Here is an 18,580-nt window from a genome sequence, read left to right as displayed (position 1 = left end):
TATTAATAATATACATGAAGGAATAAAGCAGTGTTTATCAGTTTGGATTTGAAAGTATTTTCCTAAGGTAGAATCATGACTTTACAATAAAGGAGGTCCGCTACTGACAGAAGTTAAACACGCAACTGTAAATCAAACTGTATATATATTTAAAAAAAATCTCTGCTACTTTCATTTTTACTAAAGCATTACATCTTGTGTCTGTAAAAGCTGCGTAAGTGAACATGAAACCAAACCACTTCCTGCCTTCTTCAATAAGACATCCAACTGTTCAGGAAGTGTTTGTGCGTCTCCTAACCCTCAATATCTGACACTAAAAAAGTCAAATCTCATCAAGATGTTTACAGGATTTGAGCTAAAGTTTGCAGCCTCCTTGCAGTTCAATGTCCGTGCTTGTAGATGCACTTCTGTTTTTTTGCTTTCCCCAGATTGTTGGTTGACAGCTGAATTTGTACTTTTGACTCAGTGAAGGATCTTTAACAAGGCTATAGTAGATATTTCTGTCACAGGATTCTGGGGGTTTACAAGGCCTAAATTGAGCTGTTTCTGATGTTTATCACAATCGCATTTTACTATGACATTTGAGCTACACAGTCATAGCATTGCAGTTTTTTCCTTATAAAATCAGTGTTGGCCAATGAACAATGAGGTAACTGTAACGTTTTCACCCTCTAGTGTCATGTTTCCTCAGCCCAAGTCTGCCGTATCTGTGTTACTCCAGTCAATTGTGGAATGGGAACTGTGTCCAGTTGGATTAGAATTAAAAAGACCTTTTTAATGAAGGATTAAACCACAGAGAGCACAGGATTAGGTTCTGGTTTTAGGAGTCAAATGCCAGTACTATGAAACAGGATTTAGAGTTGGCAAGGGAACATTTCCATAGAAACTTGTGGCGACCAATCAATTATCTTGGACAATGGGAGGAAAAGGAAAGCACAAACAGAATAAACACCTTAACTGTTTTTTTTCCCTCACAGGTTCAGCCATATAAAGGGTTAGGGTAAAAAGATCACATGTTTTCAATTCTACCAGATCTTAGAATTGTGCAAATGAAAAAACAGATCTATGTGAAAAAATGTACAAATTTATATAAAGAATTGCTTGAAGTTCAAATCACACCTTGATTTATTCTAACACTTACAAATTTAATGGTTGAGGCTTTCTTTTCTTTTCTTTTTTTTACATCATCAAGTAGTTTATCCAGACCTTTGGTTCGCATAGATCCCGTTTTCTCCACAGCTGTCAGGTTGAGGTCTGGACTTTGACTTGACCATTGCAACACCATGCTTCTTTAGTTTTCAGGCATTTTAGTTCAGTGTGTACTTAGTAATCACTTTAGTGTCTTGACTATTCTACTTCTAAATTTCTGTGTTAGCTACGTTTATTTTAAATTTAATTATTGTTAAATTTCGGGCTGCAGATTATGAGGAAAACTTGCAATGTGCGATACCGGTGATCAATATTGCAATGACAATATGACTTGCATGAGCAAATAGCGAAACATCATTTCCATTTCATTGCAACAGTTTTGAAGAAAGGCAACACAAAATATACAGCAAGTTATCTTAATAGGAAACGGGTCCCCGATTAGTCGCAGTGCTGCGTTGCTGCAACTTAGTGTGAAAATGTCCAACTGGTTGAACTGTCAGTGCGTGATCAATGACCACCCGATTTGTAACCTGTGTAGTGACGCACGATCACGGGACTTCTGGACGCGAAAGTCCGAAATTCTGGTCTGCGCCATTGACTGTAGACTGGGGAGGAGCCAGTGCACACCAGAGATGGCTGGAACACTGTCACAGAGCATCCTTAACGTGTTTCTAAAAGGAATGAGATCTCTGTCAGTGGTTGAAGAGGATGACATGATTTGGGGGGGGGGGGGGGGGGGGGGGGGGGGGTGCACCCTGCCTATCACCCAAGTAAATTTGGCAAACTAATGGACGAAAAATTATTGTAGAATATTTTGCTGACGAATTGCAGTAAAATAAAACCATGTTCATAAAAATATTTTTTGGTTTCCATTTCTTTGGAAAGTTTAGACAATGATTTAGTGCAGGGATCAGGAACCATATAACAATTATATCTTTTTTGTGCTAGTATATATTCCCTAATGTCCATGTTTTTTTGTTTGTTTTTTTCCCCACCCAAAACCTTTTTTCTGTTTGTCTTTCATGTTTTTTTTTTTTACGCTATGTACTACAATTGATTTACTCACAAAAATATAAGAGGAATGTCCTGCTCAAATTGTACATCTACCTTTTAGCTGATAACATTTGTGCTCATGCATTTCTGGATTATTCTGCCGTTTTTTTATGGTCAAACTTTTCCATTCAAACATGTTTTTCTTCACTCCGAAGCACTTCTTAAAACATAGGGATAATTTTTTTGAATGCTAATATTGCAAACATATTTCCTAATTATCTGCTAAAATAATCCCTTAAATTAGCAATCTATAATTCATCCTCGTTGGATCTTAAATTTTTCTGAAAACTATTTCAAATGGCCTCTTTCAAGTTTCTAGACCAAACATCCAAGCCATTGTATTACAGATGGTAGAAAACAAAAGCACGTGCGGCAAGTAATGCCGTGAATTATTTTTTTTTCAACCATGTATACTGTACCCATTATAATGCAAAATGGAAAAAAAGAAGAATAAATTGGAACTCTGATATTTTGTTTCCTTAAGGTAAAACACTCCTTTTTTTGGTCTGTTTTTCTGTTATCATTCTGAGATTTTATGTTGTTACTTTAGTTTTTCACTAATTTCCATCCAACATCGATTGTTTTATTGTGTAAAAAAATCCCTTTATCTCCAACTTTGTTTTTGTGAATCAATTGTTGTCGGTTAATGTCCGCGTTCTTCCAGACAGACCACACATGCTTTGTGGAAAATTGATCTCAGGATTGAGACTTTGTACTCCACTGATCTGTAAACAGATTGTAGCCTTCATTTGTTGCCTTTTTGGATGGGGAATCCCTTGGCTTTGCTTTAACAGAGATCTCGCCGTGAGCAGTGTTACACATGGTCAGCCCTTCTGCATGTGTCAAATTTTTTTAATTTCACACTCAGGCATGTAAACAATAGGGGTGTGTTTGGTTTAGTAGATTTGGCAGAGCCTATTGGGGAGGATTCACAGTCTTCAAATTATGCTTTGCTGTTCAACTTGATGAAAACAAAAGATGTAATTTGGTAGTTTTTGGATAAATACTGAAAAGAAGGAATAAAATGTTTATTTTTCTTGGAAGAGTTCTCTAAAGATATTGACCCACATAATTTTCTATCTTTTTTGTTTAAAAAAAAAGTATTTTTTAGCTAGGTAATGCATCCTGTGTGAGTATTCTTTCACATTTGTCACACCTCAATAACAGATTGTCTTTGTTGGAGCCGAGCACAATAACTCACACTGATGCTTTTTAATTGATGTTGTCTTCTTTTAATTCCATTTCCCATGGCATGTGAAGGCTGTCACTTGATAAAAGCTTGTCAGATTACTCGCCCTCAAGGCTAGCAAAAGCTTGTGACCATCACAGCATGACCGTATGACGCTAGCCATTGTACGACTCTGTTCAGACAGAAGTACTTGGTGCAGAAAGCAACACAGTTAAAAATGATCCTTTATATAAGGTGAGCTTATATAAACCACAAAGCAATATTTTGTTAATACTTTGATTTTACAATTAGAGGAAAGCCCTTTATTTTGGAAGGATGTAAACAGAACTATTTGGCTGTCTGGCTTCCCAAGCAGGTTTCCCCCATTGTTTTAAGCACAGGAAGTGAAAAATCACAGGAGAAGCGTGTAACCAATCCAGGATGTGTCTCGACTATGACTCTTGTTAACATTTGAGACCATAGGGGCCTTTTTTATGATGTGGAGACACTTTTAAGACCACAAAACTGCAAATTTTATCCTATTTGTTGAAGCAGAAATCATTCATTCATTCATTTTCTACCATTTTATCCCTTTCGGGGTCACGGGGCTGCCAGAGCCTATCCTGGCCACTGGAAAGCAGGGTACACCCTGGACTGTTCGCCAGTCTGTTGCAGGGCCACAATCCAATCCATGAAGCAGAATCATTGTGAAAAAATCATTGTGGTTTGATATTGCAGGATTGTTGTCTGTACACAAACCCAACAAAGGCATCTTGGCTGGGTCTAAGGGCTTTCCTGAAGGAGGGTCTAAGGACAGGGATGCCCAGCTTAGTTTTGTCTGTTTAGCTTAGTTTAGCAATCAGCTATTGAATTCTATGACTTTATGTTCTTTATGATTCATGTTTAGTACGCAATCACCGGCATGAAGCCCATTGAGATGACCATTGTTGTACATATTTGGCTAAATAAAATTGAATTGAATCTCTCTCATTCCAAAGCTTCTGCAAACAAACACAATTTAAATGGTGTAATGACTTGAGGAGGAACATTTTTTCAGATTTAGACTAAAAGACTGTTGTAAGGTTATTAAAATAGTTTAATTCTTAACCATATTAAGCCAGCCTGTGTAAAATAAGACATTCTTTACATGGTGAGCAAAGAATCCTCAAACATTTCATTTAAAATAACATCTCTTGTTCTGTTTTTAATGGATAAGAGTCTGCAAACTCTTCAGTGCATCACTGGTTTTGTGCCTCGTCTGTTTGTTAAGGTGCCTGACTTACACACTTCACTGACTTTGTTTTTCAAAGTGCAAGGCGTGTTTTAAATGTGCTGACAAATGTTGTGCCTCTGTAGCACCATCATATCCTTTATTAATCTAAACAGAGCTTAATCAGCATGCATGTGGGAGGGAAAGCATTGTTGCTTTTTCCAAAGCAAGTATCTAATAACCCAAGGCTTTAAGTAAATTACAGATTATATATATATATTTTAAGTTAAGGGAGCATAGTTTAGACGTCTGATCAGTCCATAGATTTCTATGTGAAATTTTAACAGTCAGGAGCTTACATGATGTCACTTCCAGTCAGACAGATAATGTGTAACAGACCTCATAGCACAGTGAATGACCATGCACACAAATGATTCACTAGCTCTTTGGAATAGATTTTGGTCGACCTCCGGGAATAGCCTGGCGGATGCTCTAGCAACAGCAGTTACAGCTGTTAAGAGGAATTCGCAGCTTTAAGAGGTCAACACAATTCTATCTCACTGAACATTATTAAGTATTTTTACCAAAAAATGGTTGTTCATAGTTGTTGTTTTTGAGCTCTGGAAACGTCACCACGTCCACCTGACAAGTACTGTAAGCTCCAGCGCTCTGATTCTTGACGTTCAACTAGTTTTAATATGAAGGTAAACGGTAATGTTGTTCATAAAAACATCCCTTCCCCTCACACCAACAGTCAGCCTCCGTGCTCCGTTTAACCTTGCGAGTGTAATGATCTAACGTTGTGTTTGGGTCTGGACAGCCCAGTGTTTCCTGTTAACAGTAAATAGATGCATCAAGGACTTTTTCCTTTAAAGACAAACTCTGATGAAAATTGTCTTTTGGGTGTTTTAACATATAATTGTGGGGATTTTCTGATGATGGGAGACATGTATTGAGAAAATTAAGTTTAAAATAGGATTTCTGAATATTGTATATAATATATTTCTGAAAATCAGGAGCAGACAAATCAAAATGCAGTTTCAGAAATATATTTTTTTAGGTAGAAAATACTCTAGGTGGTCTAAAAGCGCCCAGCTCCGTTCAATTCTGATGCATCCACTTGTAGACAAATAGATCCATGTATATCTTTGTTTTCCTTGTGTAATGCCCCTTTTTATGTCTAGGGGGATCTAGAGGAGCATAGCAGAAAAGTAAAGTTTTTGCTCTGACTTTAAATTAATAACAAAACGCCCCAAAATTGTCTCCCTACAAAATAACACATTTATTTACAAATTAATAAATACCAAACCAACAAAAACCTAAAAGGTGAAGCAAAAAGGCTACGGGGTGAACCAAGGCCAAAATAACAAAGAAAACGTTTGTGAAAGAAAATGGCAGTTCGCCCCTAAAGCTTCATCTAAACACAACTACAAACAAAAGACTACTCAGAGTGGGCCTGAACACAAAACTACAAAAACTACAAAGTGCAAAAAACTACAAAACAGGTGGAAAAGACCGCCAAGCTGCAGTGGAGACAGGTTGCACCTAAGCTCCCTTCTCGCAGGCTGGTGGTCCACGTGGTGCTTTTAAAGGCTGCCTCCATCAGCTTGGGTCCAATGGAAGCCACGCCCTTTCCAGCACCACACCTGATAATAGATAAACGCACACACAAAGATCCACAAAAACACAGAAGTCCCACTCTGATACTCAAAGAAAATATACAACACAGAACAAAAAGAAAAAATCAACACTAAATACGGCCACAGCTGTTACACCCCCCTACCCAAGATGACACTTTTTTCCCAAAGAAGCATTTATCCCAAGTGGAGCACCTACAAAAAGCAGTAGCTCTCACAGAACATGCCACAAAAACGCAAAATGCACCACTCAAGACCCACCACACAAGATGTGCCACATAAACTCCAGACACATGCCGCTCAAGACGTGCCCCTCAAACTTAGGACCTAACACTTGTCTGAACTGGCATCTGGCTCAAAACTGTGAGGGTGGATAGGATAGCTCTGATATTGCTCACCATTTTTACTGTAATGTTAGATTGGGGGTGTGAGGGGCTGTAAGCTAGGGGGAGAGCGTGTAAACATACAAGCTCAGTTATGGGTGACACGGGCTCTGCAGAATCTGTCCTAGAAAGCAACACAGGTCTTTCGATTTTAGCTAAACTAAAAATGACACAAACATAATGAAGACCACTGGCAACACTTTCAAAATAGATCAAGAGTTGATCAGAGTGGGACTTAAATGTGGTTCTGATGTCAACTATGTGATCTTTTATTTTGTCCGTTTTGCTCTGAGACTTTTTTTGTATTTAATGTCCTAATTAAGGGGTTCTTTATTGTATAAAAATACATAATTTTGCTTGGCTTGTATGCATCAGCAAATTCTGTATTTTACAGATATTTTGTTTTCATTTTTATGTTGACCTAAACTTTCTTTATGGCATTAACCCACTTGAAAGAATTTTTAATTAAATTCTTCAGCAGCTGGCTTTTATTGTGGCCCAAGGGTCACAGCTTAAAATACTTCTTTCAATGGTGTTTGATGTCTCCTGTCAGGTGGATGGAAGCATGTTTAGATGAAGAAATGCCCCCTACCACAGAACTGGAGGAAAGACTGAGGAATGGCGTGCATCTTGCCAAACTTGCCAATTTCTTTGCCCCTAAAATGGTGTCTGAGAAAAGGATTTATGACAGAGATCAGTGCCGCTATAAGGTAAATCTGCCGCGCCCCTTTGATTATTTGGACCACATCTTTGCTGATTGCATCACACGTGAGGAACTCTGTTTCCAGACCTGTCAGGCATTTCCTGACTGCTTCTAAAATTGTTTTATAAAGGAAAGGTGGTAAAGGTGGCAGGCCAGCTTTCCGTCATATTGTAATGTGCAGCTGTTGTGTTTATAAAGAGGAAGCACTAAAAATTGCACGGGGAAATGATATTTCATTTGGACACAATTCTGACATTCATGAATTTTCAAATCAATACTTAGTTTATTATAATTTTTTTCTCTTTTTGTGCTTTTCTAATTATGAGGCTGCATTTCACTGTGCTACGTCTGTTTTTCAGAATAAAGGCTTACACTTCAGACATACTGATAACACAGTGCAGTGGCTCAGAGCCATGGAGTTGGTGGGCCTCCCTAAGGTAAGAAGATGCTTAAGCAGATACTAGTTCCTGTTTCTAATATATGGACTTTGAGAGAGAGGAAGTGTGTAGGCCCACATTAGAATGCTTTTGCAATGATTCAGGTCTATGAAAGTTAAATTGTTTTACAAAAGTTAAGCCTTTGTAATGGATAAACACCGTTTAGCTTGATCAGACTTGATGGATTTAGGCCTAATTTAGACTAGAACCACTTTGTTTGGGCAACAAAACCAAACCCTATAGCATTATTTTTATGTTTTGGTATAAATATTAATTGAATTATCTTTTTAAAATGTAACTTAATTTATACAAAAAGTTATTATTTTAGACATTATTGCTAAGCTACACATATACAATAAGACACATAATTGAGGTTGCTATAAGTATTTATGTAACTTTTGGATGGTATTTTTTAAAATAATTTTACTAATCCAGAGGATACAAGCTGGTAAAAGAAACCGAAGGAACAGGCTGCTACTAAAGAAAGAAAAGATCATCATTCTGTTTATGCTTTTTTTGTGATTTAATGGAGCTAAAGTAGTCACTTGTTGGAAAATGTAACACCAGACAAAGGTCAGTCAAAGTGTCTCAGTCATGTGACATTTCTTTCATTCAGATATTCTATCCAGAAACCACAGATGTGTATGACCGCAAAAACATGCCCAAAGTGGTGTACTGCATTCATGCATTAAGGTGAGACTTCAGGTAAACAATTTCTTACTTTATGGACTTTTATATTCTCGGACTTCAGAGTTGCTCGTGTAATATTCCCTGCAGCATTTTGGTGAACCATGGATTTGCTGAAGTTGCCACGCCTTACTTCTTGGTGACATTTCTCCATGATGGGTATAAAGCGGTGCATTATGGTGATGCTGTCTGATCATCTACAGCCTTTGTGCTCAAAACTGGAACTTTGAACGAATCACTTTTTCCTGTACCCTTGGTTTATGGCTGACATTGTTGGACATTTCAGGCTGATATATTGTCAACTATCCAGAGAATTTTATGTTTGTGAGAACCCAAAGGAATGAAACTACAAACACACTTTATACTTAAATATAATGTCCAGTTTTATGTAAAGAGCTGAAAATGTTAGTGCTCTTAACAATGCAGCTTACATTAAAGACACATTTTTTTTCTGTTAAACTGTGTCTTTCTTGTATTTTGACAGTAAGAACCCAGGTGGTATTAGAACCAGGTTTCCACATGTGATGCTGACATGAAAATACCAGGTGTTGCAGTTCCTTAAATCACCACTTGAGGCTGGTTTCATAAAAATGCAAAAGCAATGTTTGGAATTTTGGGAAGTTGGTTGGAGTAAACTCCAGTTGACATTCCCAATTCCCTTCAGGTCTTATTTTCACTATTCAGAATGTTATCGATGACATCTGAGATGACCGGTTCAGAATTTGTCTACGAATAAAACATAAATCTTTTTAGCAAATTGTCCAATTTTTTAACATACTTCATATATATCTTAGAATTTAGAAATCACATTAAAAGTTTCAGTTGAAGTCCAGAGGTCAAACTAGAAAACGGAGGAGATTTGCTTAAAAAATGCTGTTGAAACTGCTCTGGGAGTGTTTTTTTTTTTTTTATCAGTCTTAGTCCAGCTGTCCTGCAGACACAGATTTAGAGTGTGGTGGTGTCATCTGCATGGATTGTTTTCACTGCCATGTTTTTCTCAGGTCCAGAGAGAATGGGTTTCCTCTCCTTACACACATCTGCATTTCCTTCCTGCTAGTCAAATCTCTCTCCTCAGCTCCTCAGTAGATCCGTTTTTTCCCTGGATAAAAGCACATAGTCCCACTGAGGTATAAATCAATCAGAAACTCTTCACAACAAACCAGATGAGAAAATAAAACTGTTAAACATTTCAGAATGAAAAAGCACAAAAAGACTCAGTAATGTGACCTCAGATTTAGTTAGCTTTTAAACTTTTGTTTGTTCTCAAACAAAAAAAACTAAAAATACAGTTTGGAAATATTTGTTGCTTGTGGATAAATGTAAAACGAAAGCCTTCATCAGTCTGAGTCAGCTGCTCCGATGCTGGTATCTAACAGAAAGTCAGCATGTTAATCTTTATACAAACATATTTTAGATGGTTGTTTGAGGCTCCATGTATCCCAAGGACAGACACATCTCATGTTTACTCACAGGCGGTGTGGCCAAAGGGCAGAGAATTCGCAAACCACAACTTTATCTGCTCCATTCGGAGCAGGCCTTTGCTTAAATATCTATTATTCATGACAGCTTATCAGGTACCTGTTGGAAGATGAATGTTTGATGAAGTTTCCAGCCACTCCATTGCTGCATTCATTGCTTTGTAATTGACAGTCTGTAAACTGCTGCGGTCTTGTAGTGCAAATGGTAATTTAAGCCAGTACCACCCCCCTGTGGAGAAATGGGGTGCACATTGAAGCAACCAAAACAAAGCAAACCACAAACTCAAACTACAAAGGACTTAAAAGTTATTGATGGCTTTTTATGACTTGACACCACTAATAATAAATGTCTTCTGTTGTTTCTTTCAGCTTGTATTTGTATAAACTAGGAATTGCACCACAGATTCAAGACCTGCTTGGTAAAGTGGCCTTTACTGGTAAATACTGATTTTTAAAAAACATTTAAAATTATTTTTCCAAAACGGCCCAGCTAAAAAAACAAAAAAACTGCCATCATAAATCAACATTGATGGGTTATAAAAATACCTATTGTCGTTATTTATTAATGTTGGAGGTTTGTTAAAGTTTTTGTGGTCTTGATGTGTAGCACTTTTGGTTATTACCTATATCTCACTGCTTGTGGGGTTACTTTGCATGAAAAATGGGAGTTTCGAGCCACACATGTTTAAAAAGGTTGCGAAAAGCTGCAAAAATGAACGATTTGACCTTTATTTTATAAACCAGTGACAATAGCTGGTTAAATAATTTCTTATTTAGGACTTTGATTATGAAAGCAACATTAGGAAGCATTTCATAATCGCTGTCATTATCGCTTTCTTCCAGAGGAAGAGATCAGTAACATGAGGAGCGAGCTAGAAAAGTATGGCATTCAGATGCCATCTTTCAGTAAAATTGGAGGCATCCTGGCCAATGAGCTCTCAGTGGATGAAGCTGCTTGTGAGTCCAGTTCTTGTTTATATATTTATTTTAATGCGCAAGACTTTTATAACATTGTCCTGTCCTGGTTATCCCAAACTTGTTTAACCGTACTCTTTATTTTTAGTGCACGCTGCAGTGATTGCCGTAAATGAGGCTATCGACAAAGGTCAGGCATCTGTGACGCTGGCGGCTCTGAAAAACCCTAACGCCATGCTGAGGAACATCCAGGACGCCATATCTCACGACTACCAGGTGGCTTTGAGTCGAGCAAAGGCTCGGAAGCAGCATCAGTCCCTGGGAAGGGTAAGACGTCGTCTCTGCGTGCCCTTTTGTCGTCTTTCTTTGCTTTCTAGTTTTTCCCACAAAACTGCAAACCTTCCTATTCAGACGGGCAGCTTGGCTACAAGAATATGCTAAAGAGTGTAAGCACACTTTCATGAAAAAACTGAATTGTTAGTATCAATTTGGTTCAGTGCTAAAAAGATGGTTCCTCAGTTTTCTTGGTGCTCAGTGCAAGAATTTGTTTTTCCATCAGAAATGTATTTCTAATTTTGATCAAAAACGTGTCAGTTGTTGTAAGAATAATTATATAATGCGTTGCAAACATTCCATATCATTCCAGCATTCATAATTTGTGGGGGGTCATATACACCTTTACATTATGAAAAATATCTATTTCTTAGGCCTTATTGGATAAACACAAACACGTCTTTCTAGTTTTAGACCTTTGAAAATTACCAACGTTTTAGGATCTCTTAAAATATTATGCAAAATCATCTGGACATGACAGCCAGGGTGACCGTTTGCATCATATGCTGTTTCTTCTGATTGATGCAAGAATAAGGGACGGTCTCATAACAGCAGGGAGAGCTGGGCGGGTGGTACCAGCGCTCACCCTTTTAAACAACATTTCATCCATTTGCACAGTCCGAGATTATCCTGAAGAGAGGAAGACCGAGTGTTCTAGAGGTTTCCGTTTCGTAGTCCAACAGAGAACCGGTTCCCAAGACAGCTTGTTGATGGAACAACTTTGAAAATGAATCGATGTTTTGTTTGGTTTGTCAAAATAGCCCCGCGTGTTTGGACAAGTCTTTTATTAGCAACGACATGTCAAATTAAGTAACCCCTTTGTTACTATTGACAGAGTTCCGTTTAGCTTTGGATGCCACTAAAAATATAGTGGACAACGGAGTAATGCTCATCTTTTTAAAGCAGATCTGAGTCCTTGTGCAACCAAAGGAAAGGAACTTTCTGAGAAAGGGCTGTTGTAGCTGCTCCAAAGGCCTCCACACTCTCAAGTGGGGGGTGCCTCCCCCACCTCCCTTGTCCGCCTCTGCCAGCACATTCCAGCTGCTGCAGCGTCAGCTGGATTTACCAGACACTGGACCTCCACATTGTCTGCCATCTCTCGTCCATTTTTTTATATCAATACTATACAAACAGGAACCTTTCATTTCCACCACATGGCAGAGATTTGTAATGCAGGAGGCAGTGATATGTTTTAATTGTGGTTTCAAACTCTATAAAATCTTACTAAATGTTCTCTGTCTCCTTGCATTAGCGAGCCTCTGTAGCTAAAGAAGAAAGAGATGTTTACGAGGAGTTTCTTACGCAACAGGAAATCCAAAGCTGCCTTGACTCTGTTAATGGTAAGAACGTTACTCCATGATGCTGTCACACACTGGGATCTGCCCTAAATGCCACCACACATGATCAATTCATAAGCAGAAAAACCTCCTCCAGTGTCATATCTGTATCAGCCAGGTGTTTTCTGCCTCTTTCCTCTTTGCCTTCAGCTCAGGATGCAGTTCAGCAGGTGAATCAGGCCGTATCAACCCAGGATGAGGCTGCTCTCTTGGCTGCTCTTAGACTTGATGCTTTAGCTTTGCTGGGAATTCAAGAGGCAAACTGTCATCATTATATGGAACATTTTACCACCTACTGCCAACATAAATCCAAGGTAAAGTCGATTAGAACCCCGTGCTCATTAGATTTTAGTAGACTGGATCAAGAGCCATAGTTTTCATGTTTGATGGCGACAGTGTTGAAAACAAACTGGTTTAGAAATGCAACATAAAGGTTACTTTGCCAAGAGGCTCAGCAGACGGTATTTTCCCTAAGGAAAACATAGTTTGTGGCAAGAGAGATTGTGGAACAAAGTTCATTTATAAATGTGGACAACATCAAAATCAAAGACGTGATTTAAACAAAAAAAATCTGTTATAGAATTTAACCAGAAGTCTAGGTAAAACTAGTTACTATTGTTTTTCAAATTGTGGTAGTAATTTATTTCTTCTTTGAAATAAATAATACGAATGGACAAATAAATATATAACAGTTGAATCCAGATTTGTAAACTCTGCAAAACGGATAAATATTGTATCGCCCAAATAATTTAAATGTCAAAGTGCCAAGCTTTAACCTCTTTCCAGCTTTAACCTTTTCATTTTTTATAGAAAAACATTGTGCTGCTATTTCATTAAAAAAGAAACGAGTACATATGTAAGTGTCTTGGAACTCTAATTTGAAGCAAAAGAATTGACTGATGATAAACGACTCAACTTGTTTAAAAGAATAACAGTAAAGCTACCTTAGTTTACTTCTATTAAAGAAACTAGTGATAATGTTGTTCTGTATTTTTTTATTCCACAGGATGGAGTGAGGGCTGTGATGCTGGACAAAGAGGAAATTCACAAAGTTGTCAGCACTTGCAATGACTTTGCTGAGGCAGAAAAACGGAGTAAGCAGTGTTTGTAACTTTTCGACTAATAGTAACTATAACTTGTTCCCTTTAAGGCTCTTTTGCACTATTCAGATTGCTGTTATTATAATTGTTATTTTATAAGCTGCTTGCACTGTGGGGCGAGAGGAAAGTAATTTTATCTGTGCTGCATGTCATGTGTATGCAGAATATTTGACAATAAAGCTGACTGACTTCAAAAACAACAAAGACTGTTACTGTTTTAATATTCCAGGATTTAAAAAATGTGGGGGAAAAAATGCAGCCAAAAAAATGTATTATTTTTTTGATATTCTTACTGAATATTTCTAAGATTTTCTACATGTATTTGAGATGAAACATTTTTGATTTTTAAAAAAATCAACTTGCATTTCTTTGAGGAAAAATGTTTAAAATGGTCTACTTTTTCTTATAACTTTATCTACTATGGCTCAAGTTTCAAACTTTAGTCATTACATGTATTTACTCTAGAATTTTTGGTAATTCTGATTTTTCCATCTGTCTACAGTTCAGCTTTATTCAAATATTTATTAGTAAAAACTCATGATTATAGGAATCCCAAGTAAACATGTTTTATTCAATTTGTAAATATTAAATATAAATATTCTTTTTTTGGATTCAGTGTGATTTATTCATTTTCAGAGCTTGAAGCAGTTGGAAGGATCAATAAGGCAATTCGACTTGGCTTTGCGGCACAGACTGTAGAAGAACTGATGAACCCTGAAGCTCAGCTGCCAATCGTCTATCAAACTGCTGCCAATCTCTACCAAACAGAGCTTTTCAGTCTGCAGCTACAAGGAGGACGGGTGAGAATTCAGGTTTCTGTTGGAAACCTGTTGTTGTGATATCAGTAACATCACAACAAGTTGTCGTTGTGATGTTACTGATATTACAACCATGTACTATCATGTTAAAAAAAAAAATACTACTACAGTTAAATATCCCATCAGGCTTCTAATCTAGTTCTTTGTTAGTCTGGTCTGAGTCACGAGGAGCTTAACGTAGCTGTGGAGATGCTGTCGGCTGTCGCTGTGCTGAATGAGGTGCTGGACACCAAAGACCCACAGGCTGTCGTCGAGCAGCTGACAGACTCCCCCCTGGGCTTCACTAACATAGACCACGACAACTTAAACAGGTAGAACCACAACTTCAAACAAGCAAATTATTACCAGGATTTTTATTTCACCAATTTATAGGTTAATATATTATTTTTGTTTACATACATACATTGCTTCATTACTCTGTTCTTCAGGTATGCTGACATGCTTATCAGAGAGCGCGCTGACGCTCTTGCCAAGGACCAAGAGTTTCTGTCGTGGAATGATATTCAGAAGTGCATTGACACGGTCAACATTCAGGTCCAAGAAGAGCACGAGCGTAAGGAAGTCTTTCAGATTTCTTGCTGATGTTTTGTGTGTTTGTGTGTTTGTTCATTGTGCCCTTATTTTTCCTTTCTAGGCATCATAGCTATAGCTGAGATCAATGAGGCGCTCAGCTCAGGTGATCATCAACAGACTCTTGCAGCCCTCCTTCTACCAACTGCAAAGCTGTCAGGCGTGAACCCAGAGACAGCCAAACACTACCACGATATCCTCCAAAATACTAAACAACTTCTCTGCCAGGTGAGGTGGTATTTGTGTTGCCTCATCATTTCTTTTTTATTTTTCCCATAAATGTTTTCTCTCATTTGACTGATTATCCAGTTGTTCTTTGCATTGTTCTTCTCACATGTTTTATTACTGTTGAACATTCATATAACGTTCATATATTGCATTCTAAATAATAATATGCATTGCTTAAGGACATTTTTAAAGAAACAGGTTTTCAAAAAGAGAGAAACTTTCAGTGGTTGACAGTAGACATCCTTACAGTACTACACATGTGCATGAGTGTGCCATTTTAAACGCTCTATTATTCAGTCAGTGGTTTCACTTGTGGTTAAATATAAACCATTAAAGTTCTTATTTGCCGTCTTTTCCGCTTTTTTTTTTTCAAACACCATAGGATTTTTATTTTGATTGCAGTATAAACTGCCGTCTTAGCTGCTCAGTGCAAAGGCTCTTGTCTCTCAGTGGTCTTCCACCAGTTCACAGGAAGTGATCCATTTGGGCTTAACACTCAGGTTCATGTCTTGACTGCTCGGCTCTTGGGTATCCCTCGAAACGAGATGAACTGTAACTCTGCTCCTGCCGTCTTGGAAAAGAGCATGCATAGGAAAGGATCCAGACAGCTGTGAAAGCAGCAGAGGCACACAGCCAGTTTGTAGTATCCGTACAGTCGGTCGTCCTCCCCCGAAAGCAGGCGGATGTAGTGTGCCATGTGCAGGATGCCACTGGGAGAGAAGCACATCACAAAGATGAAAAAGACCAGAGTGCTGACCCTTATGAACGGTTTCCAGTCGCATGAACTTTGTCCTAGGTGGTACACCACGGCCATGTGGGAATAGACACAAACCATGAAGGGCAGGAGGAAGCCCAGACAAATCAGCATCAGCCTGTATGCAATTAAGGAGGAATGGGATTCTTCTTCTAGTGGAAGTATGTCATGACAAGTGGTGATCCCCATCCTGGCCACCACGTAGCTCTGTCTGATCAGGAGCTCGGGCACAATCGCAGCTCCGAACAGAAACCACACAGCCAAGCAGGTCAATATCGCCATGGAGCTTTTACAGATTCTTCTGTACAAAAACGGTTTGACCACGGCCAGGTATCGCTTCAAACTAAGGCACGCTATCGTCTGAGCAGAGCAGTAAACATTTCCATAGAAGAGAGCTGTGACGAACCGGCAGGAAACCTCCCCAAATATCCAGTTGTTTCCACTGAAGTGATAATGAATCCGGAGTGCAAGAGAAAGCAGGAGCAGTAAGTCACAGAAAGCCAAGTTCAGATACAGAACCACCGTAGACCAGGACTTGGTTCGAAGTTTGACTTTGAGAAAGGCCAGAATGTAGGCGTTAGAGGGGATGCCCACGAGCATTGCGAGGATGTACGATGAGGGTATGACCCAGGTGCTGAGAACCCCTGATGTATAGGCAGTGAATTGACTGTCTGACTCCACATAGATCCAGAGATCCGTGCTGTTCGGATGCTTTGTGTGATTCGATGTGCGTATTGACCCTTTGAAGGTTTTTGGTTGAAATCCTGGTTCAGTTCCCGTTTGGTTCCTTGTTCTTTTCCCTGTAAAGCAAAAGATCAACTTTAAACAAAACCAAAGGGCTTTCTGGGGAGAACCAGCATTTTTCCTTTTTGTTTATTCATCGTCTGAAAACCTTGAGCAAAAAGCAACAAATCTAAACAAAAATTAGACGATCTTTGTTTTTGTGGAGCTCTCCCACAATAATTTAGCTTTATCCTTAGTTCTACTAATTAAACAAAGTGTTACGCTTCTGTTTTTATCTAAAACAGACACATGCCCAGGAAAATATTAAAAATAACAAAGTAGTAGTTCTGTGGGTACTCCCCCTTCTCAAAGTTTGCTTACCGTCTTGCTGGGTGGTGTGCACCGCCATCAGACAGATGAGTAGTCCCTGCACCAGGTCAGCCATTTCCCTCTGGGGTCTGAACCACAGCGTTCTGAAACGTTGTTTTCAACCCTCTTGATGTGGCTGCCTTTTAGGAACTTGGCATCGCTGAAATGTGCTGTTGTGCATGTTTGAAGCTCCGAAGTAGAACTGCTAATGAGCGCTCCAGCTCGGCTCCCAGCTCGTCTGCTGGAAGCTTATCCTGATACGCTACACTGAGCCCATTTCCTGCTCTTGTTGGGAAAAAGAATTCCCTTGTCAGTGCGTCATTAACCTCCCTGTGACTCACTGGGGTGTGGGTCGGCTGTGCTCACTGAACAAATTACAACTCTGGGCAGTTTTTTATTTTTGTGTTTAAGGGTAGCCTCGTCTTTGCAAGCCGAATAGGTTCAGTTGAAAAATTGTATGTTTTTCTAAAAACAACTACCATAAACTATTTCCTGGGCTGGTTCGTTTCTACTTAAAACCATTCAAAAATAAAATGAACGGGGATCAATTTTTCTTTTTTATTTTCCTGTTATTCCTACAGTAATGTGCCACATTATGAGAGTAAAAACTGCTTCACACAAATATTTCTACAATAGGATCAGCTGAAGAACAGATGTCTCTTTCTGCTTTTATCATATTTGCTTGTTGGATAGAAAACGGAAGAAACTAAATTAGACGTCTCTTTTTATTTGATAGACTTCCTTCCTGGTGGCTCTGAAGTCAGAACCCCTCAGAGGTCTCCAAAATTAGCCTGAGAACAAGCATAATGCTCAAGCTGTGTAAACAGTTTGTGTCCGTGGGGTCAACATGGACATACTTTCCCCCTTTTCCTTGTGTCTTAACTTTTAACACAGAAATCAAACGGCATCTGTTATTTTTAGATGCTTTGTTGCTTTTAGCTTGACCAGTACAATATGTTTTGATATTACAGAATCTGCCGGCGGACGCCAAACTTCCTTCTTCTAATTTAAAGCATTTACAAATGCTCCAATTTAGAAAAAAAAGTTTTCTAACTTCTGACAAAATGTTTAGAATTCTAACCAAAAGAATGTAGTTTTAAGGTTTAGTGTTTTAATATGCATGTCGGTGAAATGGTTTTTGCACTTTTATCCATTTGTAGACCTCTGGTGATGAGTCAGCGGTGTTATGGCTGGATCAGATCCAACAGGCCATCCTAACGGCAAACCAGGATGAAGAAGAAGCTCTGACACGTATGTATCTGACGTTATGGGTAACTTCTGTGTACCTTCAGGAATGAGGAGAACATGACATGGTTCATTTGAAGGGAAAAATGACTTTTCCTTTGTGTCAGATGTGGTTAATATTTCCAATAAATTATAGAGGCAAATATTTTCATTTCTAAAGTATTCTAGATATTTTCGTGAGGTCCTATTTGTTTTGGCACTTTATACATTTTAAGTTAATTTTTTTCTTTTTCTTTTTTGACCTAGTTTCTTTTTGTTAAAGACCTCCTCTGATCATATTTTA

General features: G+C 38.4%; 2 protein-coding genes across 2 annotated transcripts in view; one reads left to right on the top strand and one right to left on the bottom strand.

The window, feature by feature from the left end:
* Positions 1-18,580, top strand: part of iqgap2 (IQ motif containing GTPase activating protein 2) — a 34,155-nt gene that overhangs the window by 4,435 nt on the left and 11,140 nt on the right. The window contains exons 3-16 of the mRNA XM_011479251.4: positions 7,154-7,310; positions 7,663-7,740; positions 8,357-8,433; positions 10,275-10,342; positions 10,749-10,862; positions 10,969-11,147; positions 12,406-12,493; positions 12,641-12,804; positions 13,497-13,584; positions 14,227-14,390; positions 14,559-14,719; positions 14,837-14,961; positions 15,043-15,206; positions 18,213-18,303. Of these exons, the coding sequence (XP_011477553.1) occupies positions 7,154-7,310; positions 7,663-7,740; positions 8,357-8,433; positions 10,275-10,342; positions 10,749-10,862; positions 10,969-11,147; positions 12,406-12,493; positions 12,641-12,804; positions 13,497-13,584; positions 14,227-14,390; positions 14,559-14,719; positions 14,837-14,961; positions 15,043-15,206; positions 18,213-18,303 (1,718 nt within the window). The remainder of the gene's footprint in view (positions 1-7,153; positions 7,311-7,662; positions 7,741-8,356; positions 8,434-10,274; positions 10,343-10,748; positions 10,863-10,968; positions 11,148-12,405; positions 12,494-12,640; positions 12,805-13,496; positions 13,585-14,226; positions 14,391-14,558; positions 14,720-14,836; positions 14,962-15,042; positions 15,207-18,212; positions 18,304-18,580) is intronic.
* On the bottom strand, positions 14,747-17,338 carry f2rl2 (coagulation factor II (thrombin) receptor-like 2). The gene is made up of 2 exons (XM_011479250.4): positions 17,065-17,338; positions 14,747-16,760 (listed from the first exon to the last, which is right to left on the bottom strand). The coding sequence occupies exons 1-2, from the start codon at positions 17,126-17,128 to the stop codon at positions 15,709-15,711; spliced, it is 1,116 nt and encodes a 371-aa protein (XP_011477552.1). The 5' UTR covers positions 17,129-17,338; the 3' UTR covers positions 14,747-15,708.

Source organism: Oryzias latipes, chromosome 9 (assembly GCF_053564925.1).
Source record: "Oryzias latipes strain Hd-rR chromosome 9, Olatipes_Hd-rR_3.1".
Lineage (NCBI taxonomy): Eukaryota > Metazoa > Chordata > Actinopteri > Beloniformes > Adrianichthyidae > Oryzias > Oryzias latipes.
Note: the sequence above shows the minus strand (reverse complement) of the source record. Positions and strands in the feature narration are given on the sequence as shown.